We start from the raw sequence: 26719 nt of genomic DNA on the forward strand, positions 1-26719 counted from the left end.
CTCATAAGAAACCATTATCCTGACATGTACAGTAATCATTTCCTTGTATTTTTTTTAATAGCTTTGTCATCCAAAAGTGCATCTCTACACACTATTAACTGCTAATTTCTAGATGTGTAATTATTTTACATTTGGTACTGCATACAGATGCTAAATAGTTAATATATTTTAAAATATAAATGTCAGAGGATCAATTTACATTTTAAATTGATTATTATAAGTATTTTCTCTTTTTTTCTTTTTCTCACAATAAGTATCAAGAGGGTGATTTTTTTGAAGAAGAAGAGGATATTCACATTGTATCTATAATGATTTGGCAGTATAATACAGTGACAAAAATCCACATTTCAAAGAGGCAATGGTTAGAAAACAAACCAGTAATGTTTTAAACCAAAAGCCAAAAATGTTTCTGGGTAATTACTACCAAAAGGAATTAGTGGAAATTATAGATGGTTCAAAATTGCACATATACAGTTTATAGATATCTCTTTCAATATGTGTATCTACTAAAAAAACAAAACAAAACAAAACAAAACAAAACTTTCATGACAAATGTTAAATATGCCTATGAATATAACATGGTGATATCGAATCATATGACCACCTCAAATTTAAATTTTATTTTACCAAGTTTTTTATTTTCTAATCTTAGAAGAAATATTAGAATTTACAATAAGAAGAAATTTAATCTGCTTTAAAGTAACTTTGCTGGCATTCCCATCATGACTCAGTGGAAATGAATCTGACTAGCATCCATGAGGATTCAGGTTCAATCCCTGGCCTTGCTCAGTGGGTTAAGGATCCGGAGTTGCCATGAGTTGTGTGTAGGTCACAGACGTGGCTCAGATCTGGCATTGCTGTGGCTGTGGCATAGGCCAGCAGCTACAGCTCCAATTCGACCCTTAGCCTGGGAACCTCCATATGCCGCGGGTGTGGCCCTAAAAAGACAAAAAATAAAAAAAGTAACTTGTTGATTATAAAATTAACTATAGATATTTGGAAAATACAATATAGAGAAAAATAAAAATCATTCATAATCCTATTATCAAAAGATTATCTATTTTAACATTTTAGCCTGATTTTTTTTATTTTGGCTTTTTAAGGCCGCACGCATGACATGGAAGTTCCTAGGCTAGGGGTCGAACTGGAGCTACAGCTGATGACCAGAGCCACAGCCACAGCAATGCAGGATCAGAGCCACATCTGTGACCTATATCACAGCTGCAGCAACGCCAGATCCCTGACCCACTGAGCGAGGCCAGGGATCAAACCCTGCACCCGCATGGATACTAGCTGGATTAGTTTCCGCTGGGCTACATGGGAACTTCTAGCCCGATCTTTAATTAAAAGGATTATTCATTATTTATCTCCTATGCCTCTACTATTTATTTTAAAAAATTAGTTTATCTTTCATTTCATTCAATCTCATAGGGAAATGAAGACTATAAAATAGTAAGATGATTTTTTAAACATATTAGAATTTATATATGCAAATATTCTTTATTCTAAAGATGCAGCTAATAAAGTATTTTTCATAATGCTTCCTTAAGAACTAACTTGAAATTCAGTAGGTACATATATTAATCACTATTTTAGAAATGGCTCCTAGTTGACTAACATTAACAAAGAAGAGGACAGAAATGTACCAAAATCTTATTGTTTGTTCCTGTTTCCTATTTTCTTCCCTGAGTCTTTCAAACTTCTAAATCTACACATTAAACATGAACTATGTTGATCATTTTCATAAACTGCCTATTATCAGAAGTTCAAGAAATCCTACCCATGAAAATTAATTACCACAGAGGTGTGCTAAAGAAAATATACATATTTCTAAAATTCCAAATGCTATACAAAATTATGTAAGTCAAACTTCATCTTTCCAGCAACTTTCATTTTAAAAAATGTGTTACCAAATAAAAAATAATAAATTGGCTTATTTATACGGTATAATAAAAATGTTGTCTAAGAAAGCAAATCTTTTTTTTTTTTTTTTTTTGTCTTTTTAAGGCCGTACTCACAGCATATGGAGGTTTCCAGGCTAGAGGTCGAATCGGAGCTGTAGCTGCTGACCTACACCACAGCCACATCAATGCCAGATCTGAGCCACATTTGTAACCTACACTACAGCTCATGGCAATGCCAGATCCTTAATCCACTAAGCGAGGCCAGGGATCAAACCTGTGTCCTCATGAATGCTGGTCAGATTTGTTTTTGCTGAGCCACGATGGGAACTCCCAAATCTCTTAAAACTAATATTTAAGATAAAAATTTGAAACATCTGATAAAATATGTGCTAATTCATAACAAATTTTAAAATCCAAATACTTAAATTTTTTCTAAACTACATTTTCTTAGGACCATATTATATGGTGAAGGGTTATTCTTCTGATAAAATCTACTCTAATTTTATTCCTACATCTGGTCAATGCTCATTTTCTCATTTTCAGAAACTTTGAAATATTTAAGTGGGTTTCTAAACCTAATAAATATGAGCATTCTCTAAAATACTGAAAATGCCTTATGAATGCAAAATGATGATGATGATGATGGTTATGACAATGATGTTTTATCTAATACCTCTAAGAAGGAGGTACTAAATTAGTTCCATGTTCCCTATAATATCTCCCTAGGTGAACAGTAGGCTGTACCTTTCTATACAATGGAATTTTGAAAAAGCACTTACATGAATAATTTCTTAAGATGTAGATCCACAAATATTTTATGTTCTTTACAGGAGAACACTGGTACTATCTAATGCCATCTAGTTGTCAAAATTAGTGGTTATTTAAAAAACTTTTCCTATGACTGACAGATCAAAACTAGGCTTGTCTTTCTTGATGTAATAGATGAGATGGGGTATCTCACTCTAGCCAGAATCTTCACACTCTTTGTGACTGGTTCTCTGATTTACTTTACAGCTATCACCCAAGGCTGAAAAAGGAAAACTAGATTGTTCAAATAAATACTATGTCCTGGGCCCTGACTTGTCTGCCTCTTCTGTACTTTTTCTTTATAGGCAGTAGCATCCCTCTCACTCACCTTGTCCCCAAGAGCTACTGTTTAGTACACAGCAAGCTTTATGAGAACAATCAATATCCAATGAAGTAATCACAAGCAGTCTTGCTTTAATCAGTTTAGTACACATTTAAAGTATTTACACAATCCCTGCCAGATGCCCAAGATTTTCACTTCTCTTAAGTCTGCACTCTTCCTTGTGCTACGCTTGGGGTGATAATTCTTCTAGCTAATTCTTCTACCTACTTCTAAGGCTAAAGGATTTCTTTTGGAAGAACACGTTCTTTTTCCCTTTTGAGCCCTGGTTCTGTTTTTTAAAGCTATTATACAGAATGATACCTCCCTTCTACCAACTAAACATGTAATCCTCTGGTGAAGTTTTAGGTACTTACTATCAGGTATTTCCTCAGGCTCCAGGCACAATTCCTCTTCCTCCAAACCAAGGAAACTGCTTTTCCTCCATGCCAAACTCAATCTGTAAGTCTTTTATGGTCAGTTCTGCAACCATACTGTTTTCCCAGCTGCTTTTCAATATAAGCGCATTCTTAAATGCCATTTTGCCCAAAAGAAAATCTACCCCCAACCTTTCTTTTCCTTTTCTTTTTCTCAGTTTAACTTTCTGATACCATCAACTCTCTAAAATGGTATTTGCAATTCTTCTAAAGAAATACTCAATATATATCACCTAGCCAAGAACAGTCTACTTCTCTTCCTTAAAAAATATTTTTAATTCCCATTTTCAGTTTTGCACAGAATCTTTGGCTCTCTTACTTTGAATTTCCTTTAATTCACAATAAATTTACTTATGGAACTGAATTCAGTGAAGGGGATATTTAGCCTTAAGATGTGTAACTAAAAGTGGCAAAAAGAGAATAATGTAGTATTTCTATATATTTTAAAAATAGTATATGAAGAAGAGGAGCTTTTCATTTATAGAATTCTTATGATGACTCTTATGGAATAAATAATTACTATTTAATTTTTATATCTGAAATTTCACAAACACAGCATCCTTAACGATTAAGAAATACCTTTCATAGCTTGGAGTCAGGACTACTCTCTTATCCTAAGATTCACACACCATTTGTATTTCACTTTTAAAGTTATGAACCTATTTTCCAAGGGAGAAAAGAGTAATTTCTTAAGTACCAAAGGAAAAAAATGGATGGTCCAATGCATTTTCCAACAACAGTAATCAAAAAGAAAACTGACAATATAACCTAGAAAAATTATATAGTAACTTACATAATCATGGAAGGCTTTTGCTTCACTTGAATGTTCACATGTTTCCCGTCTTTCTGGAGCTGCACAGTAGAGATCCCAAAAGACACTAAAAGAGTAATTATGGTAACATTAAGAAAAACATTTAATGCCAAATGAGATATTATAATTCTAAAAATAGAAGACAAATATTCCTAACACAAAATATGTCTTCTACTTCAGGACAAATATTTATTTGAAAGACTTAAATTCAGGCAAAGCTCTTCAAGCAATAATAGGGTATAAATTAGCCATCGTTCAGAAATGCTAATTAGATTTTTCTAAAATAAAAATATAATTAAAAAAATTAAGACTGTCATTCTTAATTGCCTATTTACATGACTTAAACACATGATTGAAATAATTATAATACTTTCACAACTTTCCCATTAAGAATAAAGTTTTTAAAACATACTAATATAATCCAAAATAATAAAGTAGTAACACTTTATTCTTAAAAGTGTAATGAATTTTTTTCAAGATAATTTGTTGTCCAATCTCTAGGCCAATACTCTAAACACCTGTTAAATCAATGTATTTTCTTAAAATATAGAATGAAATTAAAAATGTACATGCACAAGGCATTAAAAATCAGATGGCCAGCAAACACATGAGAAAATGCTCAACATCGCTGATCATAAGAGAAATGCAAATCAAAACAACCATGAGATACCACCTCACACCAGTCAGAATGGCCATCATTAATAAGTCCACAAACAACAAGTGCTGGAGGGGCTGTGGAGAAAAGGGAACCCTCCTGCACTGTTGGTGGGAATGTAAACTGGTACAGCCACTATGGAGAACAGTTTGGAGGTACCTTAGAAATCCATACATAGAACTTCCATATGACCCCGCAATCCCACTCTTGGGCATCTATCCGGACAAAACTCTACTTAAAAGAGACACATGCACCCGCATGTTCATTGCAGCACTATTCACAATATTGCAGCACTATTCACAATATTGCAGCCAGGACATGGAAACAACCCAAATGTCCATCAACAGATGATTGGATTCAGAATACTACTCAGCCACAATGGAATACTACTCAGCCATAAAAAGAATGACATGATGCCATTTGCAGCAACATGGATGGAACTAGAGAATCTCATCCTGAGTGAAATGAGCCAGAAAGACAAAGACAAATACCATATGATATCACTTATAACTGGAATCTAATATCCAGCACAAATGAACATCTCCTCAGAAAAGAAAATCATGGACTTGGAAAATAGACTTGTGGCTGCCTGATGGAAGAGGGAGGGACTGGGACCTCAGGGTTATCAGACACAACTTAGAATAGATTTACAAGGAGATCCTGCTGAGTAGCATTGAGAACTATGTCTAGATACTCATGTTGCAACAGAAAAAGGGGTGGGGGAAAAAATGTAATTGTAATGTATACATGTAAGGATAACCTGACCCCCTTGCTGTACAGTGGGAAAATAAAAAAAATATTAAAAAAAAAAAGAAATTCTATTCCCTAGAAGAAAAAAATAGGAAAACATAGAATGAAAAAAAAAAAAGAAAAGAAAAGAAAAAGAAAAAGGGGTGGGGAAAAAAATGTAATGTATACATGTAAGGATAACTTGATCCCCTTGCTGTACAGTGGGAAAATAAAAGAAAAAAATAAAAGAAAAAAAATAAAAATAAATAAAAAGCAGGAAAGCAAATGGCTGAAAGTACTGGTAAGAAAGGCAATTTTACTGATCAACAAGTACTTTTTATTACACATTTCCCACTCTACAGAATTGGAAAGCAGGCTAAATCAAGTAGTTAATAGCACAAGTTTGGGAATAGGGCACATCTGAGACAGAAGCCAGCTCTGCCATTTACTAGCTCAAGTTGTTTAACCAGAAAACAATTTCCTACTCTATAAAATGGGGTTGTTGAGAAAATTAAATTATATAAAATAAACATAGGGTCTTATAGTAAGCATATTATTAATAATATCATCAACACTACAATCAGCTTTCATAAAAGCTTAAAATGTATGCATATTTTTAAGGTAGATCATTGGGCCGAGGGCAGAGTGAACAATGGTACAATAAAAACTGGCATACTGAAATGGTCTCTTTGTTTTGACCCTTGCAGTCTTATTTAGACTGGATCTCTCTCTTCTAATCTAGAATGTAACATTCTGTCAGCCTTATAACATAACTAAATCAGTAAAATAATATTATTCTTAAAGGTGAAAAACATGAAAGATTCAGTATTGGCATTTATTTCCTTCTAAATTTCTACAATAAGCAAGAATACAAAGAAAACAATAAAGGTAAAAATAAGTTAAATAAATTTAAATTTCTATAGTAGAAGAGTACAAACAGATAAAAGTTATAGTTGGTCTCCCTATGACCTTTTTGTGATAAAAAGTATAAGAATTATACACACACAGGATACAGCTAAGAGTTTTCCACCTGGATCAGGAGTGTTATGAATTACCATATACTGCAATTATTCTTATTTACATGTTCTTAAGGAACTTCATGGCCCTTAAAAATCAAAATTTTATAATGGTAGTCTTTAAATTGTATTTAATCATAGAATATTATATGCAATATTATGACAAATACCTTAAAATCTCTTCTTGTTCCTTAATTTCCTAGCAAATATCATGAGCTTTCTCAAATATTATTCCCACATGACTTTTAAAGGTTTGTCTTACAAAATGAACTAAGATGAAAAATAATAATTTATTATTGGTTTATACCCTAAAAGTTATAGTAGCATTGTTCTACTTCTGTTTTTAAGTTTCTCTTTATGGATTTAATAGGAAGTAAAAAATTTACAAGAACATGATTATGAATAAAACAAATCACTAAAGCAGGATAAGTTTATATATGGTATTTCTAACAATCCTACAGTACCTACACAAAATTTCCTTGAATAAAGGTAAAGAAATATATTCTCTTAAAGACATTTACCCAAGGGAGAAACATAGTTCAATAATAATAGAGTCATCAATATTCCACCCTCAACAATGGATACAACAACTAGCAAGAACACAAGCAAGGAAACAGAGGGCTTAAACAGCACAATAAATCAACTGGATCTAAGAAACACAAACAGAACACTCTACCCAACAAAAAACAAACGTCCTTCTCAAGAGCACATGGGATATTTTACAGGATAGACCATACATTAGGTCACAAATTAAGTCTCAATATACTTAAAAAGATAGATATCATACAATGTATGTTCTCTGACCACAATGGGATGAAGTTACAAATAAATCAATAACAGAAGGGAAACTGAAAAGTTCACAAATTTGTGGAAATCAAAGTAAGCAAAGATGAAATAGAGAATAAAAAAATAAAATGAACTACGACTAACTTTTAGTTTTTAAAAGAGTAACAAACAACAAACTTATAGCTAATGGACTAAGAAAAAAGAGAGAAGACTCAAATTATTAAAGATGCTACTAAAAAAAAAACTGTTAGAAATAATAAATTTAGTAAAGTTGCAAGAAAATCAATATACAAAATATCTGTTTTTTGTTTTAGTGAATCTATACTAACAATGAACTATCAGAAGGAGAAATTAAGATACAATCCCACTTAAAATTACATAAAAAAGGAAAAAACCTGGGAATATATTGAGCAATGGAGGTGAAAGATCTATACATACATTGAAAACCATATGACACTGATGAAAGAAACTGAAGAAGACATCAACAAGGAAAAAGATTCTATGTGCCATGGATTGAAAGAATTAATATTGTTAAAATGTCCACACTAGTCAAGGCAATTTACAGATTAAATTCAGTCACTATCAAAATTCCTATGGCATTTTTCACAGGAAAAATAACCCTAAAATTCGTATGGAACTACAAAAGATCCTGAACAGCTGAAGCAATCTTGAGAAAGAACAAAGCTGGAGGCATCACACCTCCCAATTTCAAACTATATTATAAAGCTATAGTAATCAAGAGAGACAGACTTCCTCTCTCTATAACCTGACATGCTGAAGGCTCAGGAGCTTTTCAATTTCTCTAATCCCTACATCTATTAAGTTTGAAACCAAAATACTGTCCTTGAAATGTGGTGGATTAATCATCATGAATAACGCTTTAGATTTACAGTGTCTTAATTCCTAAGCAGAAATGAGTGAAAAGTCAGCACTTTATAGATGAAGAAGATAGAAACTAAACATAGGGAAGCAAAACCTGCAAAGTATTAAAGTCTTGTTTTTGTATCATCTATGATTATTAATAATTCCTCTACTTAAATTAAAAAAACAAAAAACCCGTTAAGATTCCCAAATTGAGGATCTCACCTGAAATTTTCCCTTCTATTCTGAGTATGTGCGTCACAGTGATTTAGCTAGGCTGTCAATATCTTTAGGGAACACACAAAGTAAAATGGGTGTCAGAGAAGTCTACAAGGGTGGGTAAACATGCTAGATGTGTCCCAGAAGGTGAGATGCTAACAGAATTATATAACCTTCACACCAATGGCCAGATTTAGGGCTCTTTGAAAATAAAAATTAAAGAAGAAGCAAAAAAGAACCCTCAGGAAAACATTTTTTTTTTCCTGAGGAGCAAGCCATGCCATTATAAGTTCGAGTAAGGAAGTTATTTCTCATTGCCTGGCCCCCAAATACATTATCAATGAATGTTACAACCCATATTGAAGAAAACTATCCATTTGCCAGGCTAATGAGAGTTTTACATGAAATGCACATGTACTTGCTCATCACCTTAGAGCTTCCATATATATGTACTTGTATTATTCCTTAGCATTGCTTAATACTTTTTAAAATGCAAACATTAAATTTTGTTCTGCTCTCATAAAATTCTCCCTTACTCCTGGGTTAGCAACAAATTCATAGTTTAAGGTATCATCAAAATAGCTTGCATTTAATAAGTATTTGCTAAATCATCATATACTAAGCATCATCTATTCAGTGTTTAATTCTCTTATTATTATTTTATAGATGAGGAAACTAAGGGTCACACAGTTAGTGGCAGAGCTGGGCCTGAACTTTTTATCTTACATTATTTTGCTTCTAATATGAGTATGTCATTAAAACTTCTTATTTCAAGATGCCTTATGCCAAGTATGGGGAGGTTTATACAGCCCAAGCATTTTGAGCACCATCAGCTGTTACAAGAGTGTGGTAGATAGATACTTGCCCTGAATAAGGCAGCAAGCCCTTAGTTATCCTACCTTCGACGCTTGTACTCCAACTCATTTTCTGAGTATTCTATGTCAACCACCTCCTCACCCTACATAAAGTTGCTGGTGATCCATGGATAGCTCAAGGTAGACTGGACTTAGATAACTTTTCTGAGTCACATTTGTATCTACTGTCTGGAATTAGCCATTCATAATGCTCAAAAAGGGATTAATGTCATTAATAGTGGGCTACTAAATTCTGTTTCGTTTAAGAAATAATTATCTGTTACTTAGATGAGCACTAGTTACAATAGAAAACTTTAATTCCAACTCTGAGATTGACTTTGAACACAGTTCTGTTCCTTAGTTTTTTTTAAGTAAAATAGAGAAATTATCTGTTATGTATCTTACAGATTTTTTGTGTAGATACAAAGAGATAGTTTACATGAAAGTACTATTAAAAGAGGTATAAAGGTATTAAAAATATTCTAGAAAAGTATCAGAGTTATTATGGTCAGAAAAATTTTTTTCTTTTATTTTTTATCATTTTTAATAGTCATTTTTTAAAAGTTTTCTTATTGACTAAGTAAAATTTGCCTCAATTTCCTTTCTAAGCCTTTGTATTTAGCATAAGATTCCATGAGTTTTTTAATGTCTTCTCCCCACAAAATCTTCCTCTGTATCCACACTCCTTTCCTATTCTCCTGGACACATTACACTTTTTCTCTATAGCCTGAATACCTCTGTCCTTTGCCTTCTGTCTTGCTAACACTTTTCATTCCCTTCTCAGTGTGATTATATTTCTCCTCCTACCCTAGTTGTTGCCTACACTGTCTTCCATTGCTGTTTAAAAATTCAAATAAACAATTAGCTATGCAATGCCTACAACAGGCAAGACATACAAGATGAGTAAGAACCAGTATGCCAATTATAAATATTATACCATTCTAGTAAGCCTGTTGACTAATTCCAATGCTATTGTTTCATATGGGTGTTTCGTTATTCTTAGCTGCACCTGATGTCATCCACTAGATTCTAAAATCATTAGCGTGCCAGCAGGCTGCAACATCTGACTTCCTACTGCCAGGTGAAAGAAACTGGATTCTCATAATAATCTTATTTATTTTCTTTGCAATTATATGTATATAATTATATATATAATTACAGGATATAAATATATGAGCCAAAACTTATTTCAAAAGTTGTTTTATAAATAAAATTAAAATAAGACAGTTTCTGCCATTAAAACTTTAAATAGGAATTAAACTGTTTTTAAACTATGCAAATTGAAAAGGACATTAATTTCAGAGGAAATAAGTTTCTTGGCATTTGTATTTCTGAAATTCATGGAAGAGCTGGAAACTTTTATTAAAGCATACAAACAGGGAAAACATTTTCAAGGGGGATTTAATCAAGGCAAACGTAAGGAACATGGGAGGGAAGCATAAGTATGATAGCACAGGGAATGGTGTAAACAGGGAAATAAGAAGTGATAAAGGAAATCATACCAGAAACAAGAGAAAAACAGTTCCAGAAAGTAGAATCACATGCACTCCTCTATCCCATGCCAAAGGGAGAAAATGCCCTCCTCTCCAAGGCCTTTACCCCTCATCTCTCCTGAACTTTATTCTGCATTCCTGTGCATGTGTATTGCTCTTTCATACATCTTCAAACTGTCCCGCTCTTTTCATCTCAACCTACATACATGTCCAATTCTATTAGCCAGATCTCTGACTTCATATAGAGAGCATCTCTATCTGAATATGATACAGGCATCTCCAAATTTAACCTGTCTAAGCTAAATCATGGTCTTTTCTTCAGAACCCATTGCTCTCTATTTCTTCACTCCATCAATGGTGTCACTATTCATCCCACCACTGAAACCTAAAACATGGGAACTTCTCCATTCACCTCCAATCTATCCCACTAATTGTTCACTACCTAGGATCCATCACCTAATCACCTTTCAACTGAACAATAATGACTGCCCTGTTAGCAGACTCTGCCTATGTTCTTAACCCTTTCCAATCCATCTCTATGTTGACATCAAGTGTCTAAAAGCACAGACCTAATCATGTCATGTATTTATTTAAAATATTTGGTTTTTAATCCAAAATCCTTGATGCACTCATCATCTGGCTCCTGCTTCTGTCTCTAGCCTTATATTCTATTACTTCATAGTGCTGCAGCTACAATTCAACTGATCCAAGAGAACTGTCACTTGAACACCCCTTTGGAGATTTCATTCTAACTACACCTTGGCCAAAATACCCTTCCCTCACTCAACGTTCAAATCAGCTGTTTCACCTTCCCTATGCAGCTTTTTCTAATTCTCTCAAGCTGACATGAGTATTCCTCCTCTACCACTATTACAGCCAGTACATACCTCAGTTATAATATCAATTGTTTATCTCTCCTACTGCTTATTTCCTTGATGGCACAGCATAATTTTGTACAGTAAATTTTTGGTGAAGACGCTTAAGCAACAGGAAAACTCCACTTGCAAACATCCTATTGAAAAACTGAAGTGAGAAGAAAACTATAAAAATGCAACTGGTTCATTCAACAGGGACCCTTAGCTTAACCAAATGAGCAGGTAGTAACTTCTCAAAGAATCCAGGTTATCCTATCATCTGGACCTCAATGGCAGCAAAAGTTTTCCCAGTCAAAATTAAAAAAAAAAAAAAAAAAAAAAAAAAAAGGCAGCATGAAAAAAAGGCAGTTCTGAATCCTTAACCCAGAGAACAGATTATGAAGCCCAGCTCTAAATAAGTTAAGGATAAATAAGTCAGGCACCTCAATATTGTCAAGATATCACTTCTTCCAAACTTGATCTATAGATTCACTGCAATTATAATCAAAATACCAGCAAGTTATTTCATAGATATTGAGAAACTGATTGTATGGAACTGGAAAAAGACCCAGAATAGCCAAAACAATATTAAATAAGAACAAAAATGGAAGACTGATACAACCCAACTTTAAGACTTATTACAAATCTACAGTAATAAAGATAGTGTGGTATTGGTAAAGAACATACAACACATCAATGGAACAGAACAGAAAGCCCAGAAAAGAGTCCCATGTAAATATAGCCAACTGATCTCTGACAAAGGAACAAAGGCAGTACAATGAAGAAAAGACAGTACTTTCAACAAATGGTACTGGAACAGCTGGACATCCCTATGCCAAAAAAAAGAAAAAAGAAAAAAAGAATCTAGATTCTAGAAATCCTTCACAAAAATTAACTTAAATTAGATCACAAACGGAGATGTAAAATGTAAAACTATAAAACACCTGTTCAGTTAATTTAGGAGAAAACCTATATAACCTTGGATATGACAATGACTTTTTGAAATAACATTAAAAGCATGATACATGAAAGAAATAATTGATTAAATTGGACTTTTTCAAAATTAAAAACTTCTGCAAAGGACAATGTCAAGATAATGAGAAGACCAAGCCACAGACTGAGAAAAAATACATGCAGAAGACACTTCTGATAAAGAAATGTTAAAATATATAAAAAACTCTTACAATTCAACAATAAGTAAACAACCTGATTTAAAAAATGGGTAAAAGACCTTAACAGAAACCTCACAAAAAAAGATACACAGATGACAAATAAGCATATGAAAAGATGCTCTACACCATATGCTGTCAGGAAAATGCAAATGAATACAATGAGATACCACTACACACCTATTAGAACTGCCAAAATCTAGAATGCTGTAGAGCAACAAATGTTGGCCAGGATATGAAGCAACAGAAACTCTTATTCAGTGCTAGTGGGAATGCAAAATGATAGAACCACTCTTGAAGACAGTTTTGCAGTTTCTTACAAAACTACACATATTTTTACCATATGATCGAGTAATTACACTCTTTGGTATTTACTCAAAGGAACTGAAAATTTACAACCACATAAAAACCTACACACAGATGTTATTAACAGCTTTATTCATAATTGGCAAACTTGGAAGCAAACTTCCAGTAGGCAAATGAATAACTGAACCACGGTACATCCAGACAATGGAATATTATTTAACACTAAAATAAATGAGCTATCAAGCCATGAAAAGGCATGGAGAAACTTTAAATGCATGTATAAAGCCCAATGTGAAAAGGCCACAAAATGTATGGTTCCAATTAAACTATGGAGGTAATAAAAGCATCTGGTTACCAGGGGTGGAAGATGGTGGAGATGGATGAAGAGGCAGAGCACAGATTTTTAGGGCAGTGAGGATACCGTGTACAATACTATAGTCATGGATACATGTCATTTTAAATTTGTTCAAACCCACAGAATGTACACCAAGAATGAACTGTCTTGTGAACTGTGGACTTGGGTGATTACAGTATGTTAATGTAGGCTCATCATTATAACAAATATCCCACTCTAGTGGGGAATATTGATAACAGGCAGGGAGGCTCTGCACATGTGGAAGCAGGAGATGCATGAGAAATCTCTACCTCCCTCTCAATTTTATTAGTGAACTTACTAAAAACTACTCTAAAAAATAAAGTTTTAATTAAAAAAAATTAAAGGGACCTCTGAAACGGTTTTTTAAAAATGTCAGGCCTCTCTGCTGGGCTTAAAGCCCACAGTCATGGCTGGCTACACAAAATGATCAGGAAAGCTTAGGAACTGGGCAGTTTCCTCGAAGAGAGGATCCATAGCTTTTCATTAGTTCTCAGAGGACCCCATAACTTCAAAATCATTAAGAATCAGTGATTTATACGATAAAGTAGGCATTTTCAAAAGGTACATTAGTAGTTTTAAGGAAGAAAAATTTAAATATTAAAAAAAATGTACCTCCTGCATGTGACAGATTTAAATTAAAATATAGCCTAAAAATATTTTTGTGCCCATTATTTACAATTTCTTTGCTATCTCCAGCTAAGCAAAAATTACTTAAAATGTCAAAACCACAGAGGAAGAGCTCCCCTGAATCGAAGAGCAAGAGAAAAAGGAAGAGCAACAGCAGATTTAAGAACAACACTTTCTGATAGCTAGGACCAAAAAGCTAAAGTCTGACAGAAACAAAAAGCCTAAGTGTTCCTGAGTTATTATCAACCCCAATAGTATGAGACTAGGTTAAATTCATGAGAAATGGAGTAAAAGAGAAACAAGTACAAGAAATAGAATTAATTTTAGAATGGAAAACTTAAAATCCTCATTTTGGTAGCTCATTAATCCAATAGGGACAGACTTAGTGGTTTCCGTGCTACTTTGTAGACCTAAGTGGAAACATACAAAATGTAAGGGTGTCAACAGATACAAAAATACAATTACATTTAGCAAAGAGTTAAGTATTTACAGTCCAGATCTAGATATCATAAACATACAATGTAAAATGGAAAGCTGTCTTTTATAATATTATACATTACAAGAGGTCAGTCGTAACCCCAGGAAAACAGCACAATGATAATGCTTAACTGCAATGAACCGTTGTTCCAAATTCAGGAACAACTGTGAACCCAAGGACCGCACCTGTTCCTGATGTATGTATGTGAGACAAACAAGGGAAACCCACAACCACAACTGACCAAGTGTGGTTCCATTCACCACGGAACTTCTAGTAAAGCATGTTTTCAGGAGAGAGATTAAAAAGATGATGGCATTCAGTAACGGATCAAGGAAACCGCATGCACAGCACTAGAAGAGAGCTTTTGGTTTTTTTCTTTTAAATAAGATGCTGAGAGATGAGTGTATAAGATTCTAGGCAGGAATTGCTTCTAACTGAAAAAAATTAAAAAAAAAAGAAAAAAAAGAAGAAGAAGAAGAAAACCCCAGCTTGTCCGCACAAATATCTAGACTAACAATTGCTGCTGCAGAAAAGGCACACACTGGTGCCACAATAAAATTTATAAATTCTGATATCAAATGGGCCTTTAATACTGACTGACAATCTTTATGTACATGTTTCTATCTCTGAGTCTATACAGAATTATCTCAAATTCTTTTGGACTATTCTTTTCTCTCCCAAACATTCACCACCACCACCTTCAGTATCCTCAGGTTTAGATAAAGTCACAAGGGTGATGCCCTCATGATGTAATTAGTGTCCTTATAAAAGAGACACCAGAGAGCCACTTAGCTAGTTAGTGCATGTTCCCTCTCTTTCCCCTCCACCCCAGTCCCCACTAGATGAGAACACAGCAAGAAGGCAGCCATTGACAAGCCAAGAACAGAGTTCTCATCAGAAATAGACCAAGCTTGGTAGCTTGGTCTTGGACTCCTTGCCTCCAGAATTGTGAGAAAATTTGTTTTTAAGCCATTGAGTCTATGGCATTTTATTATGGTAGCCAGAGGTGACAAATACAGAACCATACTTAGAGTGTAGATTTCACACATCGGTCACAATTCTAGCTTAAGAGCAGTATCTTTAAGTTAAATAATATTAATGCTGGTTTTGAGTTTTTTATTTTCTTAAGTGCTACTTTTCAGAAAATAATTGCATAAAATGAAAAATAATAAAGGAGAAGCATGAAACCATCAAAGGCAGAGTGCGAGCCTTCTGAAATGCATCATCAATCTAGTAAAAATGGAATAAAAGATACTTACCACCACCAAGAATGTAAGAATCCTGGTGGTTCCCCCAATGTGATGTTTTTTTCCCATCTTATCTAAAATGAATAAAAAAGATATTAAATAATTTCCTAAAAATACTTTTTCCCAAACATATTACAAAGCATTATTTTCCCATTTAAGATTTTAAGATAATACATAAGATTTTAATCATTTTCATATTATTCTTTACTCAAGTTTTACAAGTATTCATTTAACACTGTGATTTGTTGATGAGAGAGTCTGAGAGAAGATGCCACCATTAATTTCCTGAATTTGCTTCCCACTGAGCCAGATTTTCAGTAGATATTTCAGGACCCTAAGATACATCAAAATCACCATTACTAATTCCAATATGAAAATCAATTATCCTCACTAACCCTGAAATTTACAACAGACTGGGTTTAATATGACAGACTCTAACTTTTACTTTAAGGATTGTTTTAAATAAGTTCCTAATTTGAGAGGGTAGGAGTAAGAAGGTATACATCTTGCATAAGAGTTTTTAAAAGACGGAGATATTAACTTCCCAATTATTTATATTTCAAATGAGTTGGTGTTCACTATAATAAATATGGGAAAAAAGATCAATACTATCGAAAATTAAAAGTTCTAACTAAATGCTCCTTACAAACTAAATTTAAACACTGGAAAGCTGTGTGGATATTTATATAATGACTTTTCTAAACACTAGACAGCAGTAAACTGGAAAGATAAAACTCTTTGCATTCAGGGAGATTACATTTTAGTAGAAAAGATAGACCATAAACAAACTAAAAAAAAAGTATTTATTTTGGAAGTAGAAGGTGGCAGATGCTACAGGAGGGGAGGGGAAACAAAGCAATGAAGGAGGATAAAGAGAGGAGGAAAACAGTAAGAAGTTAGTTATAATTTTAGCTAAAATGATCCAGTTTCAAAACAAACAGACCTTATGTATAAGCATGTTCCTTAGTTTTTTAAATAATTAAAAATTATTTAACAATACTCCAATCAACAAGCCCTTAACAGAGTTCCCATTGTGGCTCAGTGGGTTAAGGACTTGTCACTGTGTCCGTGAGGATGCAGTTTGATCCCTAGCCTTGCTCAGTGGATTAAGGATTCGCTGTTGCCACAAGCTGTGTAGGTCACAGATGTGGCTCAGATCCGGTTGCTGTGGCTGTGATGTAGGCCTGCAGCTGCAGCTCCAATTTGACCCTTGGCCTAGGAACTTCCATATGCCTCTGGTGTGGAGATAATAAGGGGGGAAAAAAAGGCTTTAACAATACTAGGAAATTAAGTATTGTTAATGTAACAGATTTCAAAAAAAAAATTCAAGGAATCCTTTCTGTCACCTACTACTAAAGAAATTAGAAATTCTTAATCCAGAAGGATAAAAAACAAAAACGTTTTAAAATAAACACTCAGAAAGTAGCTCTAAATGTTAAAAAAGAAAGAAAAAAATCTAAGAGCTGCGAAACTTAATTGCTCAAAAATCACTGAAACCCACACCATTTTTAGAGTTCTTAGGTATACAAAATACAAACCAAGGGGAACCCTGACAGAGACAAGTAATGTGCTTTCAAAAAACAAAGAGAAATTTTTTAAAGATTAGAAAATTAAATTTGTGATAGCCATTTTCAAAAAGAATTAAAAGGTGAAATTCTAGGAATTGATGAACTTGAAGTTATAAAGTTTAAGTATAAACAGTGAACCGGAACATGTTATACAAATATAAGCCAGATCCTAACTCTAATTCTCCTAAATAGTAACAATCAATAATTTTTATATCTATGCTACCTTTTATCTGATAATTTCAGTTGATCAATAGTCTGTCTTTTTGCTTCATGAAAAAAAAGGAGTGATACTTAATGAGTCTTATGAGAAATAAAACTCTGATGTCCTGCTAAAGTTAAAATTTAGTCAAAAACCCGTATCTTTCAATCTTTTCTCTTGCCATTTTTTTCACTAACTGTTGTCTTCTTGAAAGCATAATAATGGACCTCACGGATGTGCCCCAGACACACTAATATCCCTAACCCCTAGAATTGTTTTAAGCATATGAACAGCAAGTATTTCAAAGCACTATCCTTACATTTCATCTCAGTTCATCTTGACTATACATAATATGACTGTGAAATAAAGCAAATAGTACTATTTTTAATAAAAAGGAGAATATGAGGTGACTACAGAAGGGTCAAAGTAGAAGGACTAGGTCTCAATGCCAGACTGTGCTGGAAGTAGGGTTAGACTCAGAGTCTAACATGAGTCCTGCTGCACCACATCAGCAACTAAGCAGTCTCCCTCCTGCACTTTCACAACTTCCACAACCAATCATCAGCTATTTCAGGAGATAAAATACTCAAGGACAATACCTACATGGTTTATATTTGAGTCTTGATGTCTGAAAGTAACATATTTGTATTTTAACCAGTATTATGTCAGTTTATTCCTTAGAGAAACTCAAAATGCTTCACATTTGAGTTCAAATCATCTTTTTCATCCTCAAAATGTTCTTCACTATATCATGAATAAAAGTCATTTTTTTCACTTTACATTGCAAGTCCGTGGCAGAAACAGCTAAAACTTTGGCCCAGCATACTGAAGTTAACACAAAAGTCATCCTTTCACAGATATTCTATAAACAACAACTGATGTTTTATGTATCTGCAAAGAAGAGATGGTTCTACATAGGAATATAATTCCACAGTGAATGATATTTTTTGCCTCCAAAATAATTACTACTCTAGATATTAGCTGTTTAAAGAAAGCATGAATGATGCTCAGGAAAACCCTAAACTATAGAAAACTATTGCAATGGCGCACTGTCAAAAACAATGAAAATTAGGAGTTCCCATTGCGGCTTAGTGGTTAACGAATCCGACTAGGAACCATGAGGTTGCGGGTTCGATCCCTGGCCTTGCTCAGTGGGTTAAGGATCTGGCGTTGCCGTGAGCTGTGGTGTAGGTTGCAGATGTGGCTTGGATCCCGCGATGCTGTGACTCTGGGGTAGGCTGGCGGCTACAGCTCTGATTCGATCCCTAGCCTAGGAACCTCCATACCTCCATATGCCGAGGGAACAGATCTAGAAAAGGCAAAACAAACAAACAAACAAAAAAACAATGAAAATTAGAAACAACAAGAAAAACATTCACCAATAGCAAATGTAAAATAAATTTTGGTACTTAAATACTACAGGACAGTGTGTAATCATTAAGAAGAATAAGATGTACCTACACGGAAAAAGGGCCATCTATGTCGATTTTTTAAGCTGGAGACAATGGAAGGCTGGAGAAGAATTCACATAGTGTAAACCTTTCCTTTTTTTTTTTTTAATGCATGAATACGTATGCATGCATTTGGGTGTATGCATATTTTAAAAAATAACACCAAACTGAAAACTATTATCTCTGGAAAAAAGGCATAAAGGAGGACTTCCATTTTAAAATCATATTAATATATGTAGTTTAATTTTTTTGGCCATGCCCACAGCATGCAAAAGTTTCTGGTCCAGGGATCTAACCCATGCCACAGGTACAACCAAAGCCACAGCAGTGACATGTTGTTTATTTTTTAAGTAAACATGTATTAATGATGGGTGAGGCTGAAGAATGGCCAGAAAATATCTCTAAATGTCAATAATCATTTTCAAAATAATTCTTCTGCTATTTATGAAGAGTCACTTTATGCTGCACTGAGTTTCATGGACACCAGGCTTGTTTAGGTGTTTCAGTGGCATCTAGGCAAACAAGTTCTCTCTCTCTTCATTCTATTTTGTCTTCTTCCATTACCCATCCACAATGTGTATTCCCTATTCCTTAGGCTGTTCACTGTTTAATCATCCTGCTCCCTTCCTTCCATTAATATTCCAGCCAAAAGCTATAGTCTCCTGTAACTTTGCAAATCTTAAGGTCAATTCCCACTGCCATATTCTGCATCTTAGGGCCTGGTCTATAATTATGCAGGGCCTCTATCATACGTTCTAGCATTTTCACCATATCTACATAAATGCAGAACCAAACAATGAATCATGAATGAAAGGTATATTGGCAAGGGCAATTCATGCCATATGGTTTATAAATGAAAATTACAAATTACAAATGCACATACTATCTGATGTAGCAATTCTTTTAGGAATTTATTCTATAAATATGGTCTTGTGTGCAAAATTACACATATAATGATTTTCACTGAAGCATCATTTATAATTGCAAAAGACTAGAAATAACCTAAATGTACATAATTATAATTAGGGGGCTGATAAAATATATTACGGCACATTTCATAGAATGAAATGCCCTACAACCACAGAAAGAGAAATTCTATTTTAATGAACCAGTATAAAACAACTGAAGTCAAATAAATGAAACAAAAATCAGAGCACAGTGTGTTTAATTTAAAAATATGATACATCATAAATACACATGTTTACTTATCATTTCATCGTTATTTGCTTTCAGTTAGGTATACTGGTCATTTACCTATTGTCTCTTAGCTCCACACCCACTCCTCCCTACTCCATTCTATACTTGGATTCTGAAAATTACATTCCTTGGCTCCTTATTAGTTAGTTTTCTGTTGAGTTCTATTAGGACATTACTTGTAGGAGATTAAAAGTCAGGAAGAAGAAAAGAAACTTCCTGCCCCTGGCTCCAAGAGAGAAGTAGTGGCTGGTTGCATCAGCAGTGACAACAGACAGAGGTGGGGCAATTCTGGATTTCTAGCAGCACCTTTTTGGAGGGGCTCCAGCCTTGTCAATATGGAGCCTCTTTAGATGATCCAGATCCACTTAATAGCATCTCCAACAACACAGTAGGTTTGAAACTCATGGGATTCAAACTTTTCAGAGTATTCCTAAATCCTTTCATACTTACTGAAAGCCAATATTCAAAAAAATGAGTATCATAAAAGGATAAAGCCAGTTTGTGTGTTAAGAAAAGAATCTCATGTTAAGAGTCTGGGAACAGGAGTTGTCATCATGGCACAGAAGAAACAAATCTGACTAGGAACCATGAGGTTGTGGGTTTGATCCTTGGCCTCGCTCAGTGGGTTAAGGATCTGGCATTGCAGTGAACTATGGTGTAGGTTGCAGACGGGGTTTGGATTCTGTGTTGCTATGGCTGTGGTATAGGCTGGCAGCTGTAGCTCCAATTGGACCCCTAGCCTGGGAACCTCCATAGGCTGCAGGTGTGGTCCTAAAAAGACCAAAGAAAGACAGAAGGAAAAAAAAAAAAAGAATCTAGGAACAAACATTTACCTATGTAGATGATTATTCCTAGACAAAATTCTGGGACTTCTAGTTTAGATATGACCCACTGTTTCTACTGTTCCTAATTTTCTAAATCCTTCCACGTACAGCAATATGGGTGCATCTATACACGAAACTGTTAAAAAAAAAAAGTTAAAAAATTTACATTCTATTAAAAAAAAAAAAAGCAAATAGAGGAGTTCCCATCATGGTGCAGTGGTTAACGAATCTGACTAGGAACCATGAGGTTGCGGGTTCAGTCCTTGACCTTGCTCAGTGTGTTAAGGATCCGGCGTTGCTGTGAGCTGTGGTGTAGGTTGCAGACACAGCTCGGATCCTGAGTTGCTGTGGTGTAGGTCAGCAGCTGTAGCTCCAATTTGACCCCTAGCCTTGGAACTTCCTTATGCCGAGGGAGCGGCCCTAGAAAAGGCAAAAAGACTAAAAAAAAAAAAAAAAAGCAAATAAAATGTACAAGAAGAAAAAAATCTGACTGTACTCTGAAGCAGACATAATCCCAAATTCGGCATTCAACATGGTACTCATTAACTGCATGTGGCTCTTTACATTCAAAACTAACTGAATATTCCTCAATTGCTCTAGCCACTTTTCAAGGGCTCAACAGTCACATGTGACTGGTGGGGAACTTATTGGAAAGTGCAGATTGGATATCATCTCCATAATCATGGAAAGTTTTATGAACTAGAGCTGCTCTGCTTTAGAAGGAAGGTAAAATTCCTCTTAAAGGAATACTTTTTATTGGGAAAAATTTAAAAAAAGGATCCTTCATGGATCCTTTCTATTTTTGTTTTTACATTTTGACGCAGAAAGGCAGTGGCCCCAAGGAATGGTTTGAAACTGGAGAACGAACATTTAATATTCTATATGATAAAATAACAAGGATTTAAGAGGTTGCTGACAGTCTCTCAAAAAGAAGTAGTCTGGGCAGAGAGTCGTGGGGGCGGGGGTCTGGGAGGATTCAGAAAAGGACAAAGTAGGACAAATGGTGCAGCATCAACAAGATGGAAGGCAAGGGGAGCCCTCAGGACAATGTCTAGTGAGAAACTCCCTATGGCAAGGAGACTCAGGAACTTAGGAATAGTTGTGTCTAATATGTGAGTTAATGTTGTTGCCTGTACTGTACTCAACTAATGCTTAACATTCTTTAGCTTTGCTCTAACCTTCAGTAAGATTCTTTTCTATGCAAGAGCAATAAGTTAGTGGAGCTTGGAGGTTATGAAGGAAACAAGAAAGTTTAGGGCAAAAAAAAAAGGTATCAGCCATAAGGAAAAGCAGCGGGGTTATAATACCTGGTGAGAGCAAGAAATTAGAGCAAGAAAACCAGGACCCCTCTCTCCCTGTAGTAAGCCCCAGAGATATTAGAAAGGACTTGAGACAACCTGCTATATGAGAGATTAGAGCTGGAGCCACTTTGATGGAAAAGGTAACCCTCAGAGGTGGGAGGACTGTGGACCATCCAGGTGATGCTATCTGGAGCACACATGTGCATAGAGGAAATAAATTTATACTTGTACTTGAAAGTAAATGACACGAGATAGAAAAGAATTGGTCAAGAATTTTTAAAATAACACTTTTAAGAACTCACCCCATGCCAGGCCCTTCAAATCACTATATATGTACTAATGCATTTAAATCTCAGCACAACTTTAAAGTATTATTTACTTCTTTTTATAAACAAAAAATTGAATAATAAGTTATGGAATATAATTAGAATCCCGCAATGTGGCCCCAAAGTGATCAGTCTTACCCACTACACTGTGTTGCCTCCAAATTAAAGTTCAAGAAATAGGTTAGGAAATTACAATTACTTCTCTCTTCATACAGATGAAAAACAAACAGAACAGAATTTTGGAGTCTATGGAGTTCAATAATTTAGCATTCCCAATAAAAAACTGAAGAAGCAATCCACTGGATGTTTTTAAGCTTCCATTTCCAGCTAACTTACTTGCTAATTTATGGCAAATAAGGCCAGCAATATAGTATAAACAAAGTAAAATTTTTAATAAGAGAAAATAATGCTGGATCTCTGAAATCTAATTTTTAATTTTATTTGTTACAGACACCAGGCCTCATTCTGAGGCATGAATACCATGCAAAATTTCAAGAATGAGTGGGATATCTTTGCATAGTGAAACAATATAACCCAAGAAAAGGATAGTTTCTAATAAACCCAAAGTAACAAAAATTGAGAGAGATTTCTTAGCATTCTATTTGTAATTATTTAATACTGAAGGATAATAAAATATAAAGCAGAGGAAGAGCTCCATGTTGAGATTATTTCTAAAGCATATTCAATTTTGTCCCCTTGGTGGTAAGAACATGAAAAATCATATAAACTATATTTAGGATTCAGGCAGTGGTATAGAATCTAAGACGAATCAGATAACAATGAGCTCGTTAACACAACCTGGCCAGAGAAATGTTTTAGTTTCTACTGTCAGTCTAATGCTGCCTCTTTGAACAAAGAAAAAAAAGTAGCTGGGCTCATAGTGCCCTACTACTCTGCTTAAAACAAAAGCTGTCAAAAGCAATCCAATTTCTAGAGGCTGGGCCATGGGCACTATTAAAAAGGCTAGGCCCAGGAGTTCCTGTGTGGCTCAGTGGGTTAAGGATCCAGCATTATCACTGCTGTGGCATGGATTTGATCGCTGGCCAGGGAACTTATGCATGCAGTGGATGTGGCCAAAATAAAAGATAGAAAAGCTAAGCCCAAGTGAGAGACTGGACTACTGAGATACATACCTTACTTGTTCAGATGATGCCTAAAGTTCCAATTTGACCTTCTCACAACTTTGGCCAGAAAGCAGACTCATACAAATGAAAGAGGCAGCCCAGCACCGTAAATCCTGGCTCACAAGGGCTCATTAATATCACAGTCATCCATATCCTCATTCATGTTAAGGGAGAATGTCAAAATCAGAAGAATTCTATCTTGCCTTGAACCAGGGTGAGGGTATGGAATACTTGAGTAACTGGTGCCACTTCAACTGTCTCATTATCACAAATACCCAACCCAAATAAATATGTCTCCCTATTTTTTAGGTTCTTTGTATAACAGTTCTAAATTAGGTATAAATCTGGGTATGGCGTAAGAAGAATTTAGATACAATAGTCCTTTACTACTCAAACTTAAGAAGTCATTCTATAACAAGGCAGCCTTAAGTTTTCCAGATGATCCAAGTGAAAGTAAGAGAGAAAGCAATGCTAAATAGGTTCCAAAGCTGTCAAAGATTCGATTCTCCTTTCTTCACTGTCCATAGTTAAGGAGGATGGGTACTACCATTCACACAGACATGACAGTACAAACCTAAGGATGCTTTTCTGTTACTTAAAAAGCACCAGAAGTTCCCTTTTGCCAAGAAGGTAAGTCCAAACTTCCTGGCAGAGTATGCAAAAACTTTCATGTAAGAATGCACTACCAGCATGGAGAAGCGGAACCCTGAGAAAGCTTTCCTGGAAAAAGTGAATTCTAAGCTAGTCAAAGGGAGAAGGGGAGATTTTAGGCAGCACTGAGTAAACCCTGATGTGAGAAGCCTTCTGGTATGTACAAGCAAACACAAGTAGTTGGTATTCTGGAAACCTGAAGTGTGAGGGAGGATACAGCAAGATACTGAAATTTAACCAATTGAAATTACAGTCAACCCTCCCTATCTGCAAGTTCCACATCCATAGATTCAACCAGTCATGGATAGAAAACATTTGGGAAAAAATTCCAGATGGTTCCAAAAAAGCCAAACTTGAAATGCTTCCATCTGGCAACTATTTACATATGATTTAAATTGTATTTACAGCTATAACAAAGCATTTACAACATATTAGATAGCATAGGTAATTTAGAGATGATTTAAAGTGTATGGGAAAATTACTGTGGGTTATAGGCAAACACAATGCTGTTTCACATAAGAAACTTGAGCATATGTGGATTTTGATTTTTTTTGGGGGGGGCACATAGGAAAGGCGGGTCCTGGAACCAATACCCAATGTATACAGAGGGACAACTGTATTTTGAACTCCAGGTTGTGCTCAGTAATGGTCTACTACAATTATACCTCCAGGCTTCCATTTTAAAATCAAGATAATTTTGTATTTTATCTTCTACTATTTTATTTTTAAATAACTATACAAATTATATATATACACACATGTTATATATATACATGTAAATTACATATATATGTTTCTTATTTTAAAATATCCTACAAGTAAGGATAAAATTCTCCATTACTCCTTTAATATTCCTACTCCCAGAAACAACTAGTCTGGTATATATATTCTTTCAGACCTTTTATTATACTTCACATTCATAAATATGTACCCACAAAAATATATAGTATTGCTTTATATTCAAAGGTTTCCATGTAACTAGTCTGGGAATCAATATGCCCATCTCTAAAGTCCAGAAATACTGTATCTTCCTGGTGATAACAGTTTGTTTTCAGCTTAACTGGTTCCTCTTGTGAAACTGAACCAAACTGACAATTCAAAGAAATCCTTATTGTTGTATTCCAAATGCAGCCAAAGAATAACATTATGGGTAAATACTTGTTTAAAAAAATATGTAAATCCCCTGTGAAATTGTAATTTTATTTTTACCAAACAGCACCAGAAAATTTATGGATCCATTTTCCATTTAGTTCAGAAGCATATCAGTATGGTACCTAGTTATCTGCCTGATCCACATAACCCATCTAAGTCCAAATACCTGAACCTCCCTTTATAAGTCAGCACCATTTTTCTTTTTTGAAGAAATGATTATTGTGTTGGTAAGAAAGAACAGTCTTGGGAACTACCAAGGACTCAGAAAGCTGAGCCAGTGCAAATGATCCCTGATCTAAGGAAAGTTATCAGTAAATCTTTCCATCAAGTTTCATTAAAGTTTCCAAGTGCATTAAAATAAAAGTTGAAAAATCTCCATAACTGGATTTAGTTTCTTTTAAATATAAGTTGGCAGTGATTGAGAGTTATTAAAGGCATCTTCTTTGCTATCTCAATCATTTCCTTTCTAACATCAAACAGGTGACTCAAAAAGGTTATAGATCAGTCTACCAATCAATGATTTAATGATATAGACATGCTAACTTCTGTTCTGATTGGAATAAACTTTGAAATCACATTTTTATTATGTTGCCTATATTCCTTCTATGGTAAAACAACTGACTTCTTAAGTTTGTAAATAAGGTATTTACAATAAGGCCCTACTAGTTCACATATACTACTTAGATAAAAGATTGGGGGGCTATGCATATTTCTTTACTTGTGTGCTTGGCAAAGGCTAGTGAACCTCAAGAAGGTTGTACCTCAGGAAGGGTACTTTGGCCAAGGGGTTGCCTGTTGTGTCTGTGATCTAATAGAGGCCAAACTAGTGATACCACCCGAGACGATGTAATTTTTTATCAGCAATTTTCTGGTAACTACATTTTAAAGATAAAAATTAATGTTAAATGATGTAAAATTAATGATAAAATTAACATTTTATTTTACCCAATATATCCAAAATATTATCATTTCAATGTG

General features: G+C 34.6%; 1 protein-coding gene across 5 annotated transcripts in view; it reads right to left on the reverse strand.

The window, feature by feature from the left end:
- SSBP2 (single stranded DNA binding protein 2) overlaps window positions 1-26719 on the reverse strand; it is a 303158-nt gene that overhangs the window by 187220 nt on the left and 89219 nt on the right. For all 5 annotated transcript variants that reach the window (XM_021084509.1, XM_021084511.1, XM_021084507.1 and 2 more), the window contains exons 3-4: window positions 15961-16022; window positions 4261-4345 (exon numbers count right to left, since the gene is read on the reverse strand). In XM_021084509.1, the coding sequence (XP_020940168.1) occupies window positions 4261-4345; window positions 15961-16022 (147 nt within the window). The remainder of the gene's footprint in view (window positions 1-4260; window positions 4346-15960; window positions 16023-26719) is intronic.

The sequence above is a fragment of the Sus scrofa genome, chromosome 2, assembly GCF_000003025.6.
Source record: "Sus scrofa isolate TJ Tabasco breed Duroc chromosome 2, Sscrofa11.1, whole genome shotgun sequence".
Classification (NCBI taxonomy): domain Eukaryota; kingdom Metazoa; phylum Chordata; class Mammalia; order Artiodactyla; family Suidae; genus Sus; species Sus scrofa.